Raw genomic sequence first — 22498 nt, forward strand, 5'->3', positions numbered from 1 at the left:
CAAATAGGTTGTTGATGGGGGCGTTTGCTTTCAACAAGAGATATCCCAATCCCGAACAGAATACCAACTTCGAATCTTGGTTATTTTTATTAGTGTAGCGGGGATATTGCAGACCAAAAGTGATATGGGGAAACGAGTAAACGCTGGACCAAAAACATGGACCTTATTTATTTATGCAAAACTACAGGATCGGTTCACAGACGTGCCCGATTGGTTTATCCATTCCCAAATGGGTGTTCAAGACGTCAACAATAGCACGTGCAAGTAAGTCACGTGAACAGCAGCGATTCTGGGTTACTGCTGTACACTGTACTTCTGTCATCTGTCTTCCAAAATGTATTTCAATTTTGGTTTTACCCATACACCGATGTGTATTCCAAAAAGTTAGCCATCACCAGCATGACCAGAGGTCATTCAGGAAATTACTGGTACAGTTGTTGAGTTTATGTAATCTTGATTAATAATGAATAATAGTTAATAACTTATTCAATCTTAATCTTAGCGGTGCTTGCATTTTTTAGTACTGGACGGGGCACAGGCATCAGTCATTCATTAGATTAGAGTGGAATAGACCATAGGTAGGTCCCCTTTCTTTTTTAGTTTTTACCTTCACTGTCCATGTTAAATTTCCTTCCTGCTTTGTTAAAAAAAGGCAGTGGACACTATTGGTTGGTAATTACTCAAAACAATTATATAGCATAAAACCATTACTTGGTATTTTAAAGCCATTGGATTTGGGGATTGGACACTTTCGGTATTGTCCAAAGGCCCACACTTATCAGAACTTACATATAAAATAACAAACCGTGTCATAACATGTGTTTAAATCCATTATTCTCGATATCGAGTATTGATAATTGCTTTATTGTTTTCTCAAAAAGTAAAGCATATCATGGAATAATATTTCCAGAGAAGTCTTTTACCATATACCTTCTGTAAACTCTGTAAGTTTTTTGTAAATCTGTGAACTTTTATTTTGTTTCTGTTCCGAAAGTGTAATGGCTTTAATGAGTAATTGGGAGAGGTTGATAATGAAACATTGTGAGAAACGTCTCCCTCTGAGTCTGACACTCTCTGGTCTTGTTGTTTTCGAGAAACTTAGAAAATAAGTTTCAACGAAAATTTGGTTGGACTTTTAAATTTAAGGGGTATAAATAACAGAGAACCTCCCAAGTGTCTTGTTTTTTTTCTTTCAATTTTGGTCAATAGGTAAATATCTTAATATTTGGAAATACTTCTCAACTTGTTTATTTGTAAGTGTTAGAAGTGTCAACTCAACTACAACTAGAAGTCACTAAACTGACAAATTAATTTTGTTCAATGTTCACCTTGATCCTAAGATCAAACGAAAGAAGAAGAGAAATGTAAAAAATGTAAAAGGCTAAGTTTTAATATGGGAATGAACGTGCTTGGTCGGTTCTTAACACTCTGTTTAATATGGGTTGCAGTCTGGATGCGATAATTGCCCAAGCCGGAGGCAAGGGTAATTAAATTATCAGCATACAGACTGTAACCCTTTTTAAACAGTGTTTAATACCGGCCAAGCATAATTTTATTCTCATTCGTAAACACCTTTGCAGTAAAAAAACATTGAAACTTAATAGTGGTCCAACAATTTCAATTGTTCAATGAACACCCCTCCAGCTATGAAATGGTAAGGCCCTCTGGTAAAAACTCCTTATAAGGAGATTGGCGTGCACGTCACTCATGATGTGGCCAGCCGTTGCTCTTGACCAATAGGAATACTTGCTGTGGTTATACACTTATCATCCGTTTAAACACCCCCACGAGATGTCACCTTAACGAGCAAATGGAGAAACTGTCCTAGGTATTTATGAATGTTACTTAAAGCCATTATACACTTTCGGTACAGGAAAAAATAATTTACAGGTTTACAGAAGGTAATTGTGAAAGACTTCTCTTGAAATATTGTTCCATGAAATGCTTTACTTTTTGAGAAAACATTACAGCAATATCAATTCTCGATTGCGATAATTACAGATTTATTTTAAACACATGTCATGACACGGCAAAACACGCGGAAACAAGGGTGGGTCCCGTTATTTTCTCCCAACCTTGACGACCGATTGAGCCTAAATGTTCACAGGTTTGCTATTTTATACATAAGTTGTGATACACGAAGTGTGGGACTTTACTGTTTACCAAATGTGTATAATGGCTTTAAATACTATAGAATGTGGGTTGAAATTATTTTTTTCCATCTCATTTATTTCATTTTCCAGATTGCTGAGATTAAACTATATCTAATCCTAGATCAGTCATTCTCTGTCAGTTTTCAGACATAACAAGCTTTTCTCAAAGCTGCAATAATCCCATCAAATGGTAATAAAAACCATAAACTTGTTATAATAGATGTTAAATTTGCATCGGGGATAAAGAATATTAATTTTGGTTTTTACCCATACACCGATGTGTGTTAGCACTGTATACTCAGTACTTTCCCGAGTCCTGTGAAAAAATATCACAGGCATGTTACTCGGGTGGGATTCGAACCCACGACCCTTGCAATTCTAGAGCAGTGTCTTACCAACTAGACTACCGAGGTTGCCCGGCAGCTAGAGGCAGTTGGAATCCTATGTTTTGGCAGCGGGTACCGCAACGATATAATAGATAAACTTGTTGTTAGTGTCACTATTAATAATACCCCCCTGTGTTTTTCCTCTTTGCTTCTATGGAACCTATTCCCATGGCAACGGAGTGATGCCATCTAAATTGCCAAATATTTATTAGGCATCGCTTGGGGTTAGTGGTGATCAACCAGGCATTAAGAGATAAAAACGCATCCCTCCCGCTTAAAACAAATTGCGTTTTTAATTGGCATTGCCATTGTCTACTGATCAGTATTGCAAGGTTCTGCGTAAAGTACACTGCTGCGAAAAGTGAAGCTTACTTTGTTCCATTAAAGCTGACTTCATTACTAGCTGAAAATTAACAAGTTATTTGAGGAGGATTTTGTCGACATGCCAGCAGTAGATTTTTGAAAGTCATGATGGGCTTGTTGTGTAAACGTGCCTTTAGCAATGGAGTGTTACTTTGGGCAGTGGTGTGGCTGAAGCTATTGGTATGTACATAAAAAGTGTTGTCACAGTCTTAAAATTCTTTAACATTTTTAAATGGTTTTACAAATGTTTTGGTTCGTTTAGCCCCTTTGGTTTCCACAGTAACCCTGGACTGTTCTGTTGTAGCGACAATTTGTGGAAATATTAATATTTGAAAGTTTTTGTTAATGGTCTGATGTTTCGACCCTAGCTACAGGTGTCTTTTCTCAAAGGCTAAAACGTTATCAGAAGTTTGCGATTCTTAGTATTTGTAATTGTAAAAAATATTTTTTGTGTCATTTTTTGTTTACCACTATTTTCTGTGGTAAAAAGGAGAAAGCTGTTAACCAACAAAATGATCTGTGGTATGAATTACAAACATCTTTTAAATGTACTGGGTGGATTTCACAAAGGTAGTCCTAACTTAGGACTAGTCCTAGGCAATGCTAAGAGAGAGAATTGAATTACAAACATCTTTTAAATGTACTGGGTGGATTTCACAAAGGTAGTCCTAATTTAGGACTAGTCCTAGGCAATGCTAAGAGATAGGACCAGTCCTAGACTGGTCCTATCTCTTAGCATTGCCAAGAGATAGGACCAGTCCTAGACTGGTCCTATCTCTTAGCATTGCCTAGGACTAGTCCTAAATAGACTGGTCCTATCTCTTAGCATTGCCTAGGACTAGTCCTAAGTTAGGACTACCTTTGTGAAATCCACCCCAGGTGGCATGGTATGTGCATGTTATAAGACCAGCCGTCGATTTCACCAAACTCTTCCTAACTTAGGATTCATCTTAGGACTTAGGACGGGTTCAGTTCCGTATCCAAATACGTAGGAGGAATTGAACCCATCCTAAGTTAGGACGGGTTACTCTTCCTAACTCGAGTTAGGACTAATCCTAGGGTTTCGTGAAATCGGCTGCTGGTTCATATAATACTTCCTTTTTTTTGCAAAATGAAAATTCCATTCTTGCAGCAACAAGTTTATTCAACACAAAGCTGGACTAGTCTATCAGAACTAAAAGTCTTTTGGCAAAAGTAGGCTATGTAATAACCATGATGTTACTAATAAAAAGTATGCTTCATTCGCAATGCAGTACCTCAAAACTTAAAACATTGTTTAGGGCCTACTGTTAATAGCATTGTTAGTTAACTTAGTTAAATTAGTTAACTTTCGGTGCACACAGTTTTGGTCATATCCAGTCGCCTAAAGTATTTTATTTGTGTTTGTTTTTTATTTGGGGGGACTTTATAAAACCATATTACCTGTAAATAAGCTCTCCATTTCACTACAAATACAATTTGATATACTTCTGGCACACTCTTGAAACTTTGCCATTAAGAGTGTTGTTTTCTTCAGAAAACCTTGGAAGACTCGAAAGAAAAGTTACACATATATTTTATCTTGAAACAACAATGCTTGCAAATACAATGTAGCATTTTGTTAAAAGTTCTAGTATTTTGAAAGAAGAAGAATAACTATCAATGTGCTTGATAAATGGGTCTTGTAATAAAAAACATAGCCCTGAGTATCTGCGGTGCCGTAAAGATATTATGAGCTGGATACACTCATTTGGTGTACAGGTTTTGTAATGATTTCATAGCATAAAGTCTGTTATTATGAAATGTTTTGTTCTGTCTGAAGTGCTCATAGTATTCCTGGTGAGGTAACAGTTTAGTATGAATTAAAAACAAATTTTAGCTGTGTATACACAATATCAAAATACAGATTAACAACTGGACAAAATGACTTTAAATTTTTGTACATTTCTGTTAGAACAAAATGTTAAAAAATACATTTCTGATTATTTTAAACATTTCAATGAGACCTATGTCTATGATGCAAGCTATTTCAACACGATTACTTACATTTCAATGACTAGGACACTTTGTCATAATTAGTCCTTTAAAGGAACTGGTCACCTTTGGTAATTGTCAAAGACCAGTATTCACAATTGGTATATTATATATCCTGACATATTTAATGCGTAAAATAAACAAATCTGTGAAACTTGGATTCAATTGGTAATCAAAGTTTTTTGTGCTAGCAATTATTTTGAGTAAGTCCAGTGCCTTTAAAACATGTAGCCTTGGGTGAAGGAGTAATAAATAAGTAATTTAAAAAATTGAATGATTCAAAGAGCCCATTAGCTTGATGGACCATCAACATTGTGAGGCTTATATATGTATTAACTCCTGACATTACACCTTAAAACAACAAGAGCGATATATTATGTATACTACTGGACACAAGCTAATTGCTGACTGCCGAGGCCCACTTTCATGGCTCTGTAAAGAATCAGCACTTACGGATGTATGGAATACCCGCTTATGTTACGTGTAGTTCTGCTTACCGTACAAGTGCGTATGCGTATTCCACATTGAGGCATTCTTCAAGCTTACACAGGGCTAGCTTTCACATAGGCCGAAGCGAAAAATTGTGATCACAAGCACAGAAGAAGCCATAAAATGTGGCCCTTAACACTGCTCTAGAAATGAATTCTTGAAAAGAGAATTCTTGGAAAATCTCACTAGAGTTCCACCGGAGTCAGTCACATATTGAAGATATGTGACTGGCTCGGGTGGAACTCTAGTGAGATTTTGAAAGGCCTTGTAGTCTGATTTTTTTGTTCATATAATGTTGAAGATATGTGACTGGCTCGGTTGGAAATCTAATTACCCAACTCTCAAAAATGAGATTTTGATATAGTCTGATTCTTTTATTTGATACCTGAAAAAATCAGTTGAATACTTACAAAAATGTTACTTTTTAAAATCTATTAGTAAAAAATATTATTGTCATGTCATTGTGGAGCTGTCTAGAGCATGAGACTCAAGTTCTTGTGGCTTAACCATCGGAGTGTGAGTTAGATTCCATTAGTCATGCTTCTTTTATATAAACTGTAATGCCCTTGAGCAAGGCACTTAACCATAGTTGCTTCTCTTCACCTAGGTGTTTACATGAGAGCCTGCAAGGGATGAGTTTAGTATTGTTTTGGATTAATCAACCACATACATGTACCCCAACGAGTTGAGAATGTTTGAGTAGTTGTTTTAAGTATGCCTGGTGAGGGATTATAATGTTTTGTCGCACTGGGGGTGGATTTCACAAAGGTAGTCCTAACTGAGGATGTAGTCCTAGGCAATGCTAAGAGATAGGACCAGTCCTAAGTTAGGATGAGTTGGACCAGTCCTATCTCTTAGCATTGCTTAGGACTAGTCCTAAGTTATGACTACCTTTGTGAAATCCACTCCTGGGCCCAATTTCATAGAGCTGCTAGGCACAAAAATGTGCTGAGCATGAAATTTCTTCCTTGATAAAAACAGGATTACCACAAAATTTTCATGTGATTTTCAGGATAAGCAATTAACAGCTGAATACCAGTAACGAGCAATATCCAACAAATGGAAATTTGGTTGGTAATCCTGTTTTTATCAAGGAAGAAATTTCATGCTAAGGAAATTGTTGTGCGTAGCAGCTCTATGACATTGGGCCCTGATCTACATGTAGCTCAGTGTTGTAATATAAACACAACATTTAGTTTGATGGTTATACTAGTATTTATATTTGCAATGAAACAGTCAATATGATTAAAATAGAAAGATATGCTGCATCCAGTTGCCATCTTTCCACCAGTGAGTTTTTTAATGCTACTTTCACTGTTCATGTTTGTCTTTTTCACTGAAGTAGTCTTTTTAATATTATATATTCATAAATACTTATTGGTGGAGAGTTCGACATGTGAGTGTGTATAAACCTTTGTTTATGACCAGTAAAAAGTGTTGAAACATGGGCATGACACGCGACCTTGCACCTGTTCTTATAAGACAGTTTCTTCATTCCTATTGGTCGAGAGTACACCTGAAACAGTTGTGCCACATCACGCAATATGCGCGAAGCATTCCCTTATAAGGAGTTGTTTACCCGAGGGCGGCAGAGGGCTTTACCATTTCATAGCTGGAAGGGTGTTATGTTGAAAGAAATCATTGAACAATTATAATTTTTGCATTTATTTTACTTTTTGACCAAAAAGTGTTGATGTTTTTGACCAAAAAGGTATTTATGAATGGGAATCAAAGTGTGTTGAATCGGTTTTCAACTAGTGGTTTAAACCCGCCGAGACCTGGTTCTTGATAATTTACCTCGACTTCGTCTTGGTAAAATTATCAAGAACCAGGCCTCGTTAGGATTAAACCACTAGTTGAAAACCTCTTCCCCACACATTGTTTCCTTTATTTAACATGTAGTTGTTATGTAATTTTATTGTAAACCAAATTCCTTTAGTCTTTGACTTTTTTGGGTGATATATTTCTTAAAATAAACACAAATTTTATTTTATTTTGAATTTGAATTTGTAATGCAATTCCATGGACTCATCTTTGCTACTTTTTCTTCTTTCATTACAGGTGTACTCTCAGACAGTCAATGGTAAGTCACAACATTATATCAAACTTTTTTCCAACCACTTCCTTTCTGCTGTGAAAGCTAGACGGTTTTGTGCAATATGTTTTTAAAGCATTTCAAAATTTTGTAAAATGTGTTACAAAGTGCAATTTGTTTTTAAATCCATTGAATATTTTATGTTGTCTCATTTCAAGTATTATTGTCTGTACATTTTCTGCAAATTAATATGACCTTCCCCGTTCTATCTGTAATTTGTTTCTGTTGTCTGGTGACTTAATTTTTCAAAGAGTATCAAATAAAATGAAAGTTTACACCATTTCAACCCGAGGTTGGAGAATTTTCCCAACTTTTAAGGAGGACTCCATCTGTTGAAAAATTAGTGCGTCACAAAACTGAAACCTGAGTCCCTCTTCAAGCTTGTGACATCACATAACAGTAAATGTATTTCACGCTAGAGATTTAATCAATTTCTAATGCCTGCTGGTGGTACCAATAATCAATGACCGCCTAAAGTGTGTTTTTACAGGGTTATTTTGGGATCCCTGCATGTACCTGTCAAAACACCTGGAACTGCACCTGCTCTTGGTTTATTTTTCTGCATTGTTTAAAATGTCATCATTTTATATTGTCACCAACCAAACAGCGCGATGTTGAGTGTATAATTTATAGATCTCCTGGCAACAGGTTTTGTGCCTTAATGCACCACTGCTTAACACCCATTGAATTATTAAAGGCTTGATCTAATCACTAATATGATGCGCTATGGGGGGGGGGAACAGCAATACTGTCAAATTGTTAATAAAGATAAATTGCGGTAAAGATTATTTCTCTGAGCAGAAAATAGCGTAGTTCGGTAGGTTTAGGGTGTGCCTTTGACAATGTAGGTAATATAATGTGGTATAAGATTTCTCTTTCAGTGGTACTGAAACAGTTGTACCGTGGTCGGGTTGGCAGAGCGGTATGTTTTCTCACTTTCCACCTCGAGGACCTGGTTCGAATCAAAATAATAATAATAATAATAATAATAATAATAATAATAGCCGGTTTGGGCGGCTGAAAGCACCAGGGGCACTAAAGGAATTATGTTTGTACCTGCCTGCATGGGGTTTCCTTAGAATAATTCTTTGGGGTTTTCCTCCCCCATCTTACTCACCATTTGGTTCTTGGCTTCATACAGTGTTTAAGTTCACTTCTCTGAGAGTCTGTGGCTTCACAACTAGAATAATAAGTAGGAAAAAAACAATTGAAAAACAATTAGGCAAAAGTAGGTTTACGACTTAAGACGAAGTACAGAATTGGTGTTGACATTTATTTTTAATTAGTTTGAAAGTTCACTGAAATCAATTTTGTACCAGCATCGATCTGTCAGAGTCAAGGTAATTACATTTTATGGTCTCTCCAAAAAATTGTTTCATTTATTGCAGACTCGAAATCACCGATGTAAACATGCAAAGAATCCTGGAACCCCCCCCCCCCAAAAAAAAAAACCTACCTTTTTTCTTCTACTTATTCTTTATATGTCCATTTAAGCATAAAACACGCACATAACAATTTATGACAATACAATTTAAAAAGGAAAGAAAAATTGTTCTATCGTTTTATTGATTAGTGTATGTAAAACAGTATACAAATATTAAGTATCATGGGTGCAGTGGTTAGTGTTTTCATGAATTCAAAATGCGAAATAGTCTATTCAAAGCATTCATCTCCATTGTGAATGCATCTAAATTGTTAATTTTTAAAGAGAGGGTAAACCTTTTAGTAATTACTCCAAAAAGTAATGACCATAAACAATTACTCTGTAAAGAGCACTGTATCCTGATTATATTATATAATATTTTCAGAACTGACACCCTTTGAAGAATTTTAGTTTTAGAGAAAGAGGTATTTTTTTGCCAAAATTTTTTTCGGAGAAAGACTAAAGGAAAGCCTTTCTCAAGTATCTAAAAGCACACAATTCTATGAAACAAGGGCATTTTTCTTTCATTATTTTCGATCAACTTCAATGACCCAAAATTGTCACAGGTATTTTATAACAATGTTTATAATGTGGTGACATACGCCAGATTGTAGTTATTGCACTTTTGTTTTATTGGAAAGTAGAGGGTTGGAATGAATAGAATGGTATTCACAAAACCAAACATATAATTTCAGTTCCAATTGCTTCCAAAACTCAAATATTTGAAAGCCACAGCAGTCGACTACATGTAGGTCTCAAAATCTACTCACGATTCAATCATCATAAATGAAATCCTTGAATTTGTTTGTATGAAAGGTGCATGGTTACCATGGTTACAGTTTGTCAAAACACTTAATCATTGCGCAACAACGCACAAGAACAATGATGCAAACAGTTCATTATTCTGTAAAGTACAGGTACATGTAACCCTCCATTGTTGGAGAGATGACACAAAGTAATAGGTAATAAATTACAAAAAACAGCAACAATTCTCAGAAAAAAATTGACAAAATGACATTAAAAACTATGGCAACCAAAATATCCTTTATACTCTCCTCTTCTCATCCATATGATGAGATAAGTAAACCCAGTTTGAGTTTCTGCAAAAAGTGTCGGGTTTGGGCTCGAAATGTCAACTTACTATCATCAGTGTTCTTCCAATGCAAGCTAGCTAACGGTATGCAAACAAAAAATGTATGCGAACAAAGTGTATATTGAAACCATTTAGAATGTTCCGGAATGCACAGGGTTAGGGCTTTTAAAACCAAAGATAAACACAGAGTTATAAACATTTCGTGGACCTTTTTCAATTCAGCGTGCTTAGACCAAACTTTCACAAAATTTGTTTTAAAATACCCGACCGTTTTGAAAAATACTGCTAGGGAACCCTGATCATATCTAAACGTTCATCTACAAACAAACATTGATCATCAAACAGGTCCCTAAAGGCTTATAAAATATTTGATAGTTTGCCTTCATAATAATTAAAATTTCATCACTCTTTCATCACTAACATGTCTCGATTCATGCCTTACTAATAATTTGCACAACCCATTACCTCTTGCTTTGATGGTGTCTCCGATCTTTTGCTTGACTGCAGGCTATGTGTATTTTGTGTAATAAACTGTAGTCAATTTGCTTGTTTTACCTTGTGTACAATTATCTCAGGCCTCAGGTACTTTCATTACGCCCTTTTTTGATGATTATTATCTTGTATTTTGATAAACTGAGTTGGCGGACACGACGAAAACAAGTTTGTTTAAAGTTTGGTTAGCTTGGAATCTAAACATTTTAAATACTGGATCACCCACATGTTTTAATTTCTAGATATTGAACCAAGATAAACCAAGATAGTCCCACTGTTGCTCTCGTTTTCTTATTGGTACTAATAGCAAAACTATTGATTTTTTACAAACTTGTTTGTGCACTTATAGATTTTCAATTTGTTTTGTTTCACAATTGTTGTTGTACATCAGCTGCCTTAGAAATCAGATGTTCCCCTGTGGACAGAGGGAGCCCCAAGTTCTTGACATCCGCTGGAAGTTTCAATCCTGTGAGTGTCACACATGAGGACTGCATCAAAGCTTGTGGCCTCCTTGTGGATGATATCAACCAAGCTGGATTAAAGGTAGTTTGCATTGGACAAACATTGTTTTCAACACATCAGGGGTCGATTTCACAAAGAGTTAAGACTAGTCTTCTCGAGTTAAGATGAGTTACTCGTCTTATCTTTATTTAATTTATTAAACATTCCTTGTCTTTTTTTAATAGTCTACCCCTATTTTTTATGGCAACTAAATGTCTTGTTTCATTGAACCACTTGCCTCCGTGTTGCATTGCTCCACAAACCTTTCATTCTGTTGTAACAAACTGTCTTGTCACCCTCAACAGTCTGGTCAATGCCTCTGCACCAACATCAGCTACACACTCACTGATCCTGTCTCCAACAACTGCGGTCAGCCATGTGGTGGAGACACGAATCAGGCCTGTGGCAACAGCACCCATATTGCTGTCCTGTCTACCCCCGGATCATGGGTGGACGTCCACATCACCGAACCCGCGCAACCGGTCATCTCTGGGCAGGACATCAGCTTGGCGGTCACAGAGACCCTTGGTGATGATGTCCTGATAGCGTTTGATGTAGGGGATGGAAGCTTGCCCACTGAGTTTTCCTCAAGCAGGATGACCGATCATGTTTATTTGGCCAGCGGGGAATTTCTTGCTGTGGTCACGACACAGACAAATGCAGTGGTGAATATGTTTTTAACTTTATTTTCTAAACCTTTATTCTTTCCTCTGGCCTCTATTATTATCAGGCATGCAACTTATCAGATCATAGCTGATTTCCTCCTGTTTGTTTAGTGTATATTATGTACATTTTTTTTTGTAAAATAGGCAAAAGCACAAAGTTGTATGGTGCTAGACAGTTACCAGTATTCTTGCAATTACCAAGTTGCATATTATGTGGCAATTTTCATATATGATACAAATTTCAATGACAGAACATGGTCTTGAAGTCATGGTCATGAAAGCCCTTAATAGATAAAACAAAGTTAAGTAAAACATACATGTAGCAAGTTAATGAGACCAACCAAAAGGACCAATGGTATAAATAATAAACTAATTATTTTATTAGTTTTGTATTACTCCACTTTATGTTGTAATTATTCTAAGATGCCATTACTTGATTAACTAATAGGTTAAAAACCACAAGCTAGATAGCCTAAAGAGTATAACTCAGTTGGTAAGAGTGTCTGCATATTAGTCAAGAGGTAGCATGTTAAAATCCTGATTTAATCAATTTTGGGAGCATGGGCTTGACAGGAAAAAGTTGTTTGCTCACCAGGGAGTTGAGAAAGATTAAGGCCTGATAAATAGGGTTAATAAAGTTATGTGTTTGGATATGTGTGCTATTTTTTTTCCAATTTAATAAACGTTTATTCCATACTCTTGTTGGAAAAAAAAACAATGGTGAGAATTAAACAGTACATAGAAATTTAACAAATCTAAAGTGTATTAAATGCTATAATAAGAACCAAGAAAATGACAGAAACAACTACCCCGCTAATAACGAGCTCCTTCTTTTTTTTTATTAGCGAGGGACAATCACCATTGTACACCCTGACCAACAATTAAACCAGCTGTATTATTAGTATAACATCATGCTTGAGTGGTTTCATATAATATCACTTCCTGTATCTGTCATTCAGGTCAATGGGTTTAATGCTTTGCCAATTAACGTGGCCATGGAGATAACTGATGTTTGTCTTCGATGTCCGGTTGCCGTGGAGATTCTAGTACCGTTTGAGTGCAGTGTTGAGGTCTCACAGGGCTCGGATGTCAGTTTGACTCTGACCGTTGGAGATGAGGTCCAGCCGACGCAAATACTTGGAAGTAATGCAACATTTTAATTTTTTTGTCAAACTGCTCTCTCTTTCTGGGGGTAATAAGTCTTAAGGGAGTGGTGAAGCATGTGATTTGTAAAGGTTTTAATCCAAATCTCCATTTGTTTTTTTGTTTTTTGTTGAAATAAACATGGTTTTATCTGTCACAATATCAGGCATGCCATATTTGTCTTACTTTAGGCTGTTTTCCATTTTTGACTAAATAGTCTGAAATGTTTATTAGAGCCTACAAGGTACTTTTTCCTAAAAGACTTAATATCATGCCTTAAAGGCAGTGGACACTATTGGTAATTACTCAAAATAATTATTGGCATAAAACCTTTCTTGGTGACGAGTAATGGAGAGAGGTTGATAGTATAAAACATTGTGAGAAACGGCTCCCTCTGAAGTAACGTAGTTTTCAAGAAAGAAGTAATTTTCCCCGAATTTGATTTCGAGACCTCAAGTTTAGAATTGGAGGTCACGAAATCAAGCATCCTAAAGCACACAACTTCGTGTGACAAGGGTGTTTTTTCTTTCATAGTTATCTCGCAACTCCGACGACCAATCAAGCTCAAATTTTCACAGGTTTGTTATTTTATGCATATGTTGAGATACACTAAGTGAGAAGACTGGTCTTTGACAATTACCAATAGTGTCCACTGCCTTTAACATGATTCAAAGTTATGAATCAAAATTTTTAAATATTTCAGTCATTTAATAAGGGCACCAAATTATTAAATTAAAACGAATTTGTACATGAATGGAGTAATTGTAGTTTTTGGAACCCCAAAAAATATGGCAATAGCTGTTACAAAGAAATGTTTTTTACCATTCCCATGCGGAAATTGAATTTGAATGATGACTAATGAACGACAGAAAACTTAACAAACTTTCACACTGGGTCTTCTAAAACACAGTTTTGCACATTAACTGCTTACGGCCTTTCATTACATACTTCTCTCATTCGCACTACACATAACGAAATGTGTTTGAAAATAGAAATGCACTTGCGAAGCTATGACTTAACTACCGGGCAATCTTGGTAGTCTAGTTGGTAAGACACTGCTCTAGAAATGCAAGGGTTGTGGGTTTGAATCCCACCTGAATATGCCTGTGATAATTTTTCACAGGACTCGTGGTACTGAGGATACAGTGCTGACAAATACATTGGTGTGTGGGTAAAAACAAAAAGTTAATAGGCTTTGACGTGTTTGTGACAACTTGGGGAACAGGGTGGCTCAATAGTTTCTTTCCCTGCCTTTCATTTCTGTGGACCCTGGTTCAAATCCAACCCCAGAACTAGGCCTTGCGTGCTGATTTGGTTTTCAGTCCCTACCATTGTGTGGGTGTTCCTCCTACGTCTAAAGCTTAACATTTCTTCTCATTTCCTATGTTGCGTGTGTAATGAATAAATAAATAAAATCAATCAATTATAAGTACCAATCATTAAGTTTCATATTTCCCCTGATAAGGTCCTCAATTCACCATGCTCGGAGTGATTGGCCAGAATGGTTCCGATGTTCAGGACCCTGTATCCACATGGTTGTTACCAGGAACTGAGTCTTTACAACAGAGTGCCAGACTACTTGCTGTGGAGGGGCTCATCATCCTGGTCGGTGATGGATCATTCACGTTGATGGTAACTTTAAAAACAATTTTTTTAGGGTTTTACTACCATTCCCCTAATTTATTGTGACAAGGAACAATATTTGTTTCTCGACCAGGGGATTAATGAAGAAGGAATTTGACCCGCCCGCCGCCGTTTTCATTCGCATTTAACAACTTGGCAATCGTAATTTTGAACCATGGGTGATTGTCAAAGACCAGTATTCTCACTTGGTGTATCCCAACATGTATGTAACACCAACAACAACTGTGCCGGAGTTGGGCAGGACCATGTGCAGTTGGGCAGGCCCATTTGTCACCAACAACAACTGTGCAGCAGTTGGGCATAACCATGCACAGTTGGGTAGGCCCATTTGTAGTTGGGCAGGTCCATTTATAGTTGGGCATGCCCATTTGCAGTTGGGCGTGCCCATTTGTAGTTGGGCGTGCCCATTTGCAGTTGGGTGGGCCCATTTGCAGTTGGTTGGGCCCATTTGCAGTGTGTAATAATAATAATAATTCGGGGGGGCTAATCGTCCTTACTCGCAGCTAAGAGCTGAATTGCGAAGGACGCGGCTACAACGTGTTCGAGAAGCAGGCATGCAAGGGCGCATTCAGCTGCCAGCCACATCAACCCATTATGACCACGGAGCACAGCCAAGATCGAAAGTGTTTGATTTTTTCCTGAGGGAGGAAAACCGGATTGTCTGGAAAACCCTCGTGGCACAGCAGAGAACCAACGCACAACTCAACTCGCATATGGCCCCGACCGGGAATCGAACCGGGGTCACCTTGGTGAGAGGCGAGCGCTTTACGCACAAGCCAACCGTGTCATTACTATTTGCAGTTGGTCAGGCCTAACTGCAGTTGGTCAGGGCCAAATTATAAATAGGCCAATTCTACAATTAAATTGGGCCTCAAGCCCTTAACATAGTTAAAGAATAAGTTTGTACACACTCAATAAAACTTATACTCAAACATACACTATGATGACTATTATGGTATCTTGTTTTACACAGTTTTTAAGGATTAATTAAGAACGGATTAATTCAAGTTCGCTTGATCACATCACATACATGACATATATTTAATGCAGTTTCATTAAAGGAGAAATCTGCATCATTTTTTTTTTTTTTTATTGGTTTTGTTGAAACGGGTTTGAGTATTTTTGTTCTCATTTTTTTCAGATTTTGAAACCAGTGTGCACTGGAGTAGGTGAAGAGTTTTGCACAACTGACAACATCTGCACAAGTGTCCCCTGTGATACTTGTTCGTCCGCCTCACAGTTCTACTGTCTCGCTGAGAAAGTCTGCACAACCCCAAGCGAGGCGCAATCACGTCTCAATCCAAGACCTGACCGATTCAGCGAAGATCCGCAAAGACCAAGCTATGAGATTGTCAAATCCGTACCGATGACTGTGGCATCTCTGGGAGTGTTCCGATACATCTTCACAGACCCCGTTTGCGATTTATTCCCTGTGGGCATCGGTTACATCTTGGGTTTCAGCGTGACAGCAGGCGGGGCCCGGATTGGAACTGAGGTGGAGGAGTCGGGAATGACCAATGTGTCCAACATAGAGTATAAATCAACTTCTCTAGCTAGTCTTGATGTAGGCACCACCCTGCAGTTGTCATCTTTTGAACTGAACGCAACTCGGCATCTCCTTCGAGCTGTTGTTGTGTCCCCCCTGATAAGCCGTAGTCAGTTTAGCATCCAAGATGGCGGTGAATATGAGATATCAGCCTCCGTCGTTTACACTGTCAACCCATCTGGTGTAATGAACTCTACTAATGTGTCGGCTATTATTCCTATAAAAGGTAATGTAGGGGCCTTTCTCTAACCTCGGCTTGGGGTCCGCCTTGGGCTCCAGACTCTGTCTACTGATGTTCAAACCATCCCATGCAAAGTACAGGCTGCTCCAAAAATGTATAGGCCTGAAGGCTGATTCACTCTTCTCTGCGATTCCGCTTTGTTCAGAGTTTGTAATAATTTGGGAAGGTTGTGCATTCTGCTCCACCAGCCAGGTTCCTAGTGGATGATATCCGTGCATCCTTACGGACTGTGAGGGGCAACCCTGTTTCAGTCCCAGGATTGGCAGTGTGCCCCTGGTGTCAGTTGATTTAGGTCAAAAGTCAAAATCAGTTAATTAAAGTGCATTCCTCATCTTAAAGTGGTCATCCGGCCTTGTGAAGTGGTCGTCTGCCATATGTATTTTAAAGTCTCGAAATGCAAATTTTAGAAAACCATTATGATGGTTTTCTCCTGATGAGCAGAGTGTCGTGGCCTAGCGGTTGAGAGTACTGAATGGTGTTTCTGATCAGCAGAGTGTGGGTTCGAATCCCCAGCCGTGACACTATCCATTGCTTCGTCCTTCGGATGGGACGTAAAGCCGTTGGTCCCATGTGTTGTGTAACGCATATAAAAGAACCCAGTGCGCTTATCGAAAAGAGAAGGGGTTCGCCCTGGTGTTCCTGGCTGTGGCCGCTAAATGCGCCGTAGCACCTTGTAAACTCCTTATAAGGTGCTACATACTTGGGTCTCATAATTCATCACTTCAATAACATATCTTTCTGAAAGTTTGTATATACTCAGCGCCTTGAGTACCTTGTTTTAATAAAGACTTTGATATTATTATTATTATTATTATTAATACTGTTCAAAACATCAAGACCAAACCGGCTCTTTTCAAAGCCAACACTCACTCATAAGAGATTATGGTTGTACCCGCAAGTTTACTATTTATATATAGTTCCTTCTTATGACTGTTTCCTGATACTCAAAAGCAAACTTTTGGATTAACTTTTGTTGTTTTCCCTGCCAGGTCTATCGCATACTGACGTTAAGAATAGCAGCATACCTAACAGTGAGATTGCTGCTACTATATGGGTGCAGAATGGTAGCCATATACACTACTACATCGACTGGGGTGATGGTACACAGAACGTTGTTGACATCCTTGACACAAGTGAGTTTCGATTTGTTTTGCGACTGCCAGACTGTTTTTTGGGGGGCAACAAAGAAAAACTTAATAGAACTATCTAGTTGTCGTTCACCCTATTTTGTCAATATTTTGTGGTATGTTGAATGTATTTGCTTTAGTTTGAAAGTTTGGAAATGGAAAACTGTATGTGTAAATGAGTAAAAATAATTCAGAAGAATGTGTTAAAACTGCTGGACTTGGGTAGTTTGGATTAATTTTTCAACCAAAAAATCTCCCTTTACATACAATTTTGCATTTGATCTCTGTTGATATATTTACTGACAAAATTGTTCTCTTTGTTTTGTCATGATTTTACAAAAAATGAATGGTATAAATACAGGGCTAACAAGGTTACCACAAGCTGGGGCTACCAAAAGTTGCTGGAAATTTACAAAAAGACGGCGGTTAAGCTTTTGTGCCGCGATATCAGTTTTTTAAATGAACCATTCATTTACCTATTATCTATACTATCTACATGTACATTGACTTGTTTTGAATAATATCTAAATTCAAGTGCCAAATTATTCACTCAGAGAACAATAAGTGTGTCTTAGTAAGAGTGGGTCGAATAATGTTTCTAATTGTATTTTCAATGTTCACCTACAATGAGCACTGTACTTTTTTTAATCAGCCTATTGTCTAGAGACGAGAAGCTTATATTGATGTACTGTTCATGCATAACCTTGAAGCAGTATATTTGATATTTCATTGTACTCATTCTAGCTTAGAGGCTTTTTTTTAGTATCATAACGAACAAATATAATTACCCTGACACTAATAAGCGCATATGGCATGAAGGACACTTTGGCAATTTGTCTGTTTAATTCTTGGGAGTTGTAATGCCTCTTTCATTATAGTACAGGCAGTCAACTGTGAAGGGAGATGGTTAATAAGCAACTACCTTGGGCTTGTTCACCAACTTAGAAACATGAGCTAATGAGCGTTTTCCCTTTTATTCCACAAACAGTTATTGAAGTAGTTTCACCTTTGAAAGAGAGTGCAGTGACTACATTAGTTAGTAAAAAATATGTTTTTTTTGCAAACCCTGTGGAGACAATTCCTTTGTCCTTGATTTTTAGCATTCTCCCATAGACTTTTCCCAGTTTTCCCTGTCATAAAGTTGCATGTAGTAGTTGCCTTGCTGCCAGTTTGGTATCATACATGTACGTACATAATCTGTTTATGGTAAAATTGAGCCCACCCATATTATTAATTCAACTTGATTCAAGCAAATCCTCATTTCATCGGGTCAATGCTTTATGGTCATTGATTGCAATCTCAATAATAATCAAAAGGTTCTTAAGTGGAAAATGGGTACTGTATAAGTTTGAACAAATAAAAGAAAATCCACATTTTGGATAATTGTTTCAGCCATTAATTACTTTGGAGAAAAAGTAATAAATCTTGATCAATAAACTCAATTAACCAGGAGCTCAACTTAACATGCAAAAGCAATTTATGAAATCAATACAAACTAATGACCTTATAGTCCCGATGAGCCAATGATTTATTACTTTCTATCACATTATTTACTATTGATTTTCTTGTTTTATTTTATTAGCTCCGTTTAATGAGACTCACAGCTACACTGTCGTTGGTATCTATGAGCTGAATATAACAGCTAGTAATCTCTTCAGCAATGAAACCGCTCTGAACACTATCATCATCCAGAATCCCATCATCAAGAGTCACTACGATATCACGACAAACAGCCCCCAAGCTGTAGACGGCACTGGCACGCGTACGTAGTCTTTTTAACAGTCATGTATTTTTAAAGGACAGTACTTACAGGCTCTGGAACACTATTGGTAATTACTCAGAATATTTGTTAGGGGAAAAAACCTACTTGGTAACAAGCATTGCTGTATAAAACATTGTGAGAAATGGCTCCCCTGGTCCAAGGGGTACAAAGTGAGGAAAGATGCCAACCCAATTGCCCATCTTCCTAGTCCTGCTGATAAAATTAGACCCATAAAGAACTGCTTATAATACAATAATGCAGCAGCCGATTTCACAAAATGCTGGGATCAATCCTAGCTGGAGTTATGACGAGTAACCCGTCCTAACTTAGGATGAGTTCAATGCGTCCTATGTATTTTGATACGGAACTGAACTCATCCTAAGTCCTAAGATTAATCCTAAGTTAGGAAGATTTTGGTGAAATCGACGGTGTTTAATTTTACAGACAAATCTCTTTTCACTATCAGCTGGCCCTGTTCACCTTACAGTTTACCAATCCATCATTTTTGGTTCACATACACCTGTATCAAACACCCATAGGTTTTTCGAGCATGTGAGCTTCAGTGAATAAGTTCACTTACATGTATGATGCATCCTTGATTCCATTACTGGAAATGTAATTTTACAAATGGATCTCTTTTCACCCTCAGGTGGCCCTGTTGTGGTTACCATACAATTGACTAATCCATCAGGAGAACCCGTGGCTACCTCTTCTGAGGCCACCTTCACATGCATCGAGGGGGTACAATGTCCTTCTGCAGACTTCGCTGACCTGTCCAGCCTGACTGTAGACAGAGAGTCTGAGACCCACATGCTTTATTTTACTGAGCAGGGTGTATACACCATTAACATCACAATCGCTAATCTGGTCAGCGAGGAGAGCTACATTGTTAAGGTAAATCTTAACGTCTGAATGTGGTTAAAATAAGTGCTAGTGTGGAATTTGTTTACCTGTATATCACTTGTCAACCTTTTAATTCAATAATACAGTTTTTTTTTTAGACCACCAACCAACCTTTTTTTTATCAAAATATTCTTTGGGTTTTTACCCATACACAAATGTGTGTTTGAGCAACAAATACTTTTCCTGAGTGACCCTAGCAGAGTCTTTCTCGAAGGCTAAATGACAAACATTTGTTGTGTTGTCTTCGAGAAAGCTTCTAGGGTCAAAACCTCAGGTCTTTAAGTATTTTTTGCTTTACGTATTATGATGACATAAATAAATCTGACATTGAATTGAATTAAACAGATTGAGATATTTGAGACGCTAACTGAAGTCATAGCAAGGACCAATTACAAGCCTTCTTCATCGGCCTCATCTGTGCGAACACCCGGCTATGGGAACTTTAAGAACACCTTCCCGTTGGATCGACCAGTAATCTTTCAAATGAGCTACTCAACAGGTATAAATGGGAAATATCGGCAATAGATGATGAGAAAGTAGAGTTAGCGTTGCACACTGCTTACCAACCAAAATGTCATATGGTGTAACACATCGAAAACACCCTTGTTTCCAAGTTTTCTCAGGCTAGCGAGCTACAGTGATTTGGTTCACAATTGAGGCACCCTTGGTTTCACTACTAGAAACACTATTGTGATGTGAATCTTGTACCTATTTGAATTAATTTTGTTTCCTTCTGTTTTTTCTTCCAGGTTCCAGTGTGAGTTACATCGTTGATTTTGATGACGGTTTAGAGCTGGGAAACTACACACATGAAAGGAAAGGGGAGACATTCACATTTGAGCATCAATTTCCCAGGGTAAGTCACCTTAAATCTGATAAGTAATATCTGATTAGAGCATTTCTGGCAGAAAAAAACCCACATTTGTTTGATTAAAAATAAGGTGGTTCAGCACTATTATGGCTGTCTTTCACTTTTGTCAATATCTTTGTTCGGGGTGTCAGTCAGAAGCCATACAACATACAACCATAAACTACCATGTAGCCAGGGATCACACCCAAGTTACGATACAACCTAGGAAGCGGCAGCCAGGGGATCACCATAAGTGCAACTTTTTGTTTCAGAAATCAAATGTTAAAAGCATCTATGGGAAATTCTACATGGACAAATTTACTAGAGTGGGATATGAACCAACGACCTCCGGATTAACGTTCCCGTGCTGTAACAACTGTGCCATGTATCTCTTTATGATGCCGTATTATGCTGATATTTGCTGATTTAATTTTAGTGTGTTTCAATATGCGATAGAGAGGTTTCGCAAGCGTGCAGATACAGAAACAGATACGGATACGATAACCGTATCCGCTCACAGCAAAATATAGGTGTGTTTCACTTGAGGGAGCTCGGATTCATCAAGAGTGTTTTTTCAACAAGCATAACCGATAGAGACCCTGTGTTTTATACACTGCATTTTCTCATCGTTTTGCTTGCAAATGACACAATTTTCTATCTATATCGAGCACAAAAACTTTGTCGTGTTGTACACAATCTGTTTTTGCATATATTTTTTGCATTGTCAGACTGGAACATTTGATGTAGTCCTCACGTCCAGTAACCCAGTCACCCCACCCGAAGATCTGAGCTTCACAGTCCAGATCCTCCGGCCAATCAGAGGCATCCACATCCTTGACACAAAAGTCACGCGCATCAACGAAACCCGCAACCTTACCCTCACCATGGATGACATCGGAACAGCATCATGCCTCATTGTCAACTTCAACGACAACACGCCGAGTGTCGCGTACGGTGAGTGTGCTCCTCATCATGGCAATATTCTTGGCGAACTTTCCTTCGAGATCCTCTTATCGCATAAGTACACCGAACAAGGGAACTTTGACGTCCTGGCGTATGGATGGAATACCCTCTCATCGGAGAACGCCTCTATTCTGATCCCGGTCATGGAAGCCAAGAAGCATTGTGGTCTACCGACAACTTCAATACAGAGCCCTAGTCCTGGATGGTGGCTGCCCAAGGTCAGAACACGTAAAGATCGTCTCAGCTTCCTTGGGGTCACTAAGCTAGATTGCTGGTTCACAGACAACACCAAGTTGTGGACTTTACACAGAGTGGACCCACAGACCGGCATTATTGGGGAGAATGTAACAAGTAAATTGGAGCAGCATGGTGATACAGTGACACTGGTCATTAAAGGTAAGATACACAATTCAAAATATGCATTGTCGAAAAACTGTTTATGGCTTCATGTTTCAACTCTAACAGAGTCCGTTTTAAAGGCTTACTAACCATTGCATTTAGCCTCAAGAACAACTCTGCTCGAGTCCAAACATAAGGCCTTTATCAATCTTGTTTGGATTTATATTAAATGTAATAAACAATCATGGCCATTATAAAATTTTGTATTTAAATAATTGAGTAATATCATACCCATTTTATAGTTTTT

General features: G+C 37.8%; 1 protein-coding gene across 1 annotated transcript in view; it reads left to right on the forward strand.

Moving 5' to 3' along the window:
- LOC117292874 overlaps positions 1-22498 on the forward strand; it is a 50456-nt gene that overhangs the window by 378 nt on the left and 27580 nt on the right. Inside the window, exons 2-14 of the mRNA XM_033775043.1 lie at positions 188-428; positions 7466-7487; positions 10899-11050; positions 11314-11673; positions 12633-12816; positions 14282-14448; positions 15602-16232; positions 17237-17380; positions 18957-19136; positions 19786-20030; positions 20385-20538; positions 20789-20895; positions 21618-22248. Coding sequence (XP_033630934.1) covers positions 188-428; positions 7466-7487; positions 10899-11050; positions 11314-11673; positions 12633-12816; positions 14282-14448; positions 15602-16232; positions 17237-17380; positions 18957-19136; positions 19786-20030; positions 20385-20538; positions 20789-20895; positions 21618-22248 — 3218 coding nt within the window. The remainder of the gene's footprint in view (positions 1-187; positions 429-7465; positions 7488-10898; positions 11051-11313; positions 11674-12632; positions 12817-14281; positions 14449-15601; positions 16233-17236; positions 17381-18956; positions 19137-19785; positions 20031-20384; positions 20539-20788; positions 20896-21617; positions 22249-22498) is intronic.

Source organism: Asterias rubens, chromosome 7 (assembly GCF_902459465.1).
Source record: "Asterias rubens chromosome 7, eAstRub1.3, whole genome shotgun sequence".
In the NCBI taxonomy this organism is placed as follows: Eukaryota; Metazoa; Echinodermata; class Asteroidea; order Forcipulatida; family Asteriidae; genus Asterias; species Asterias rubens.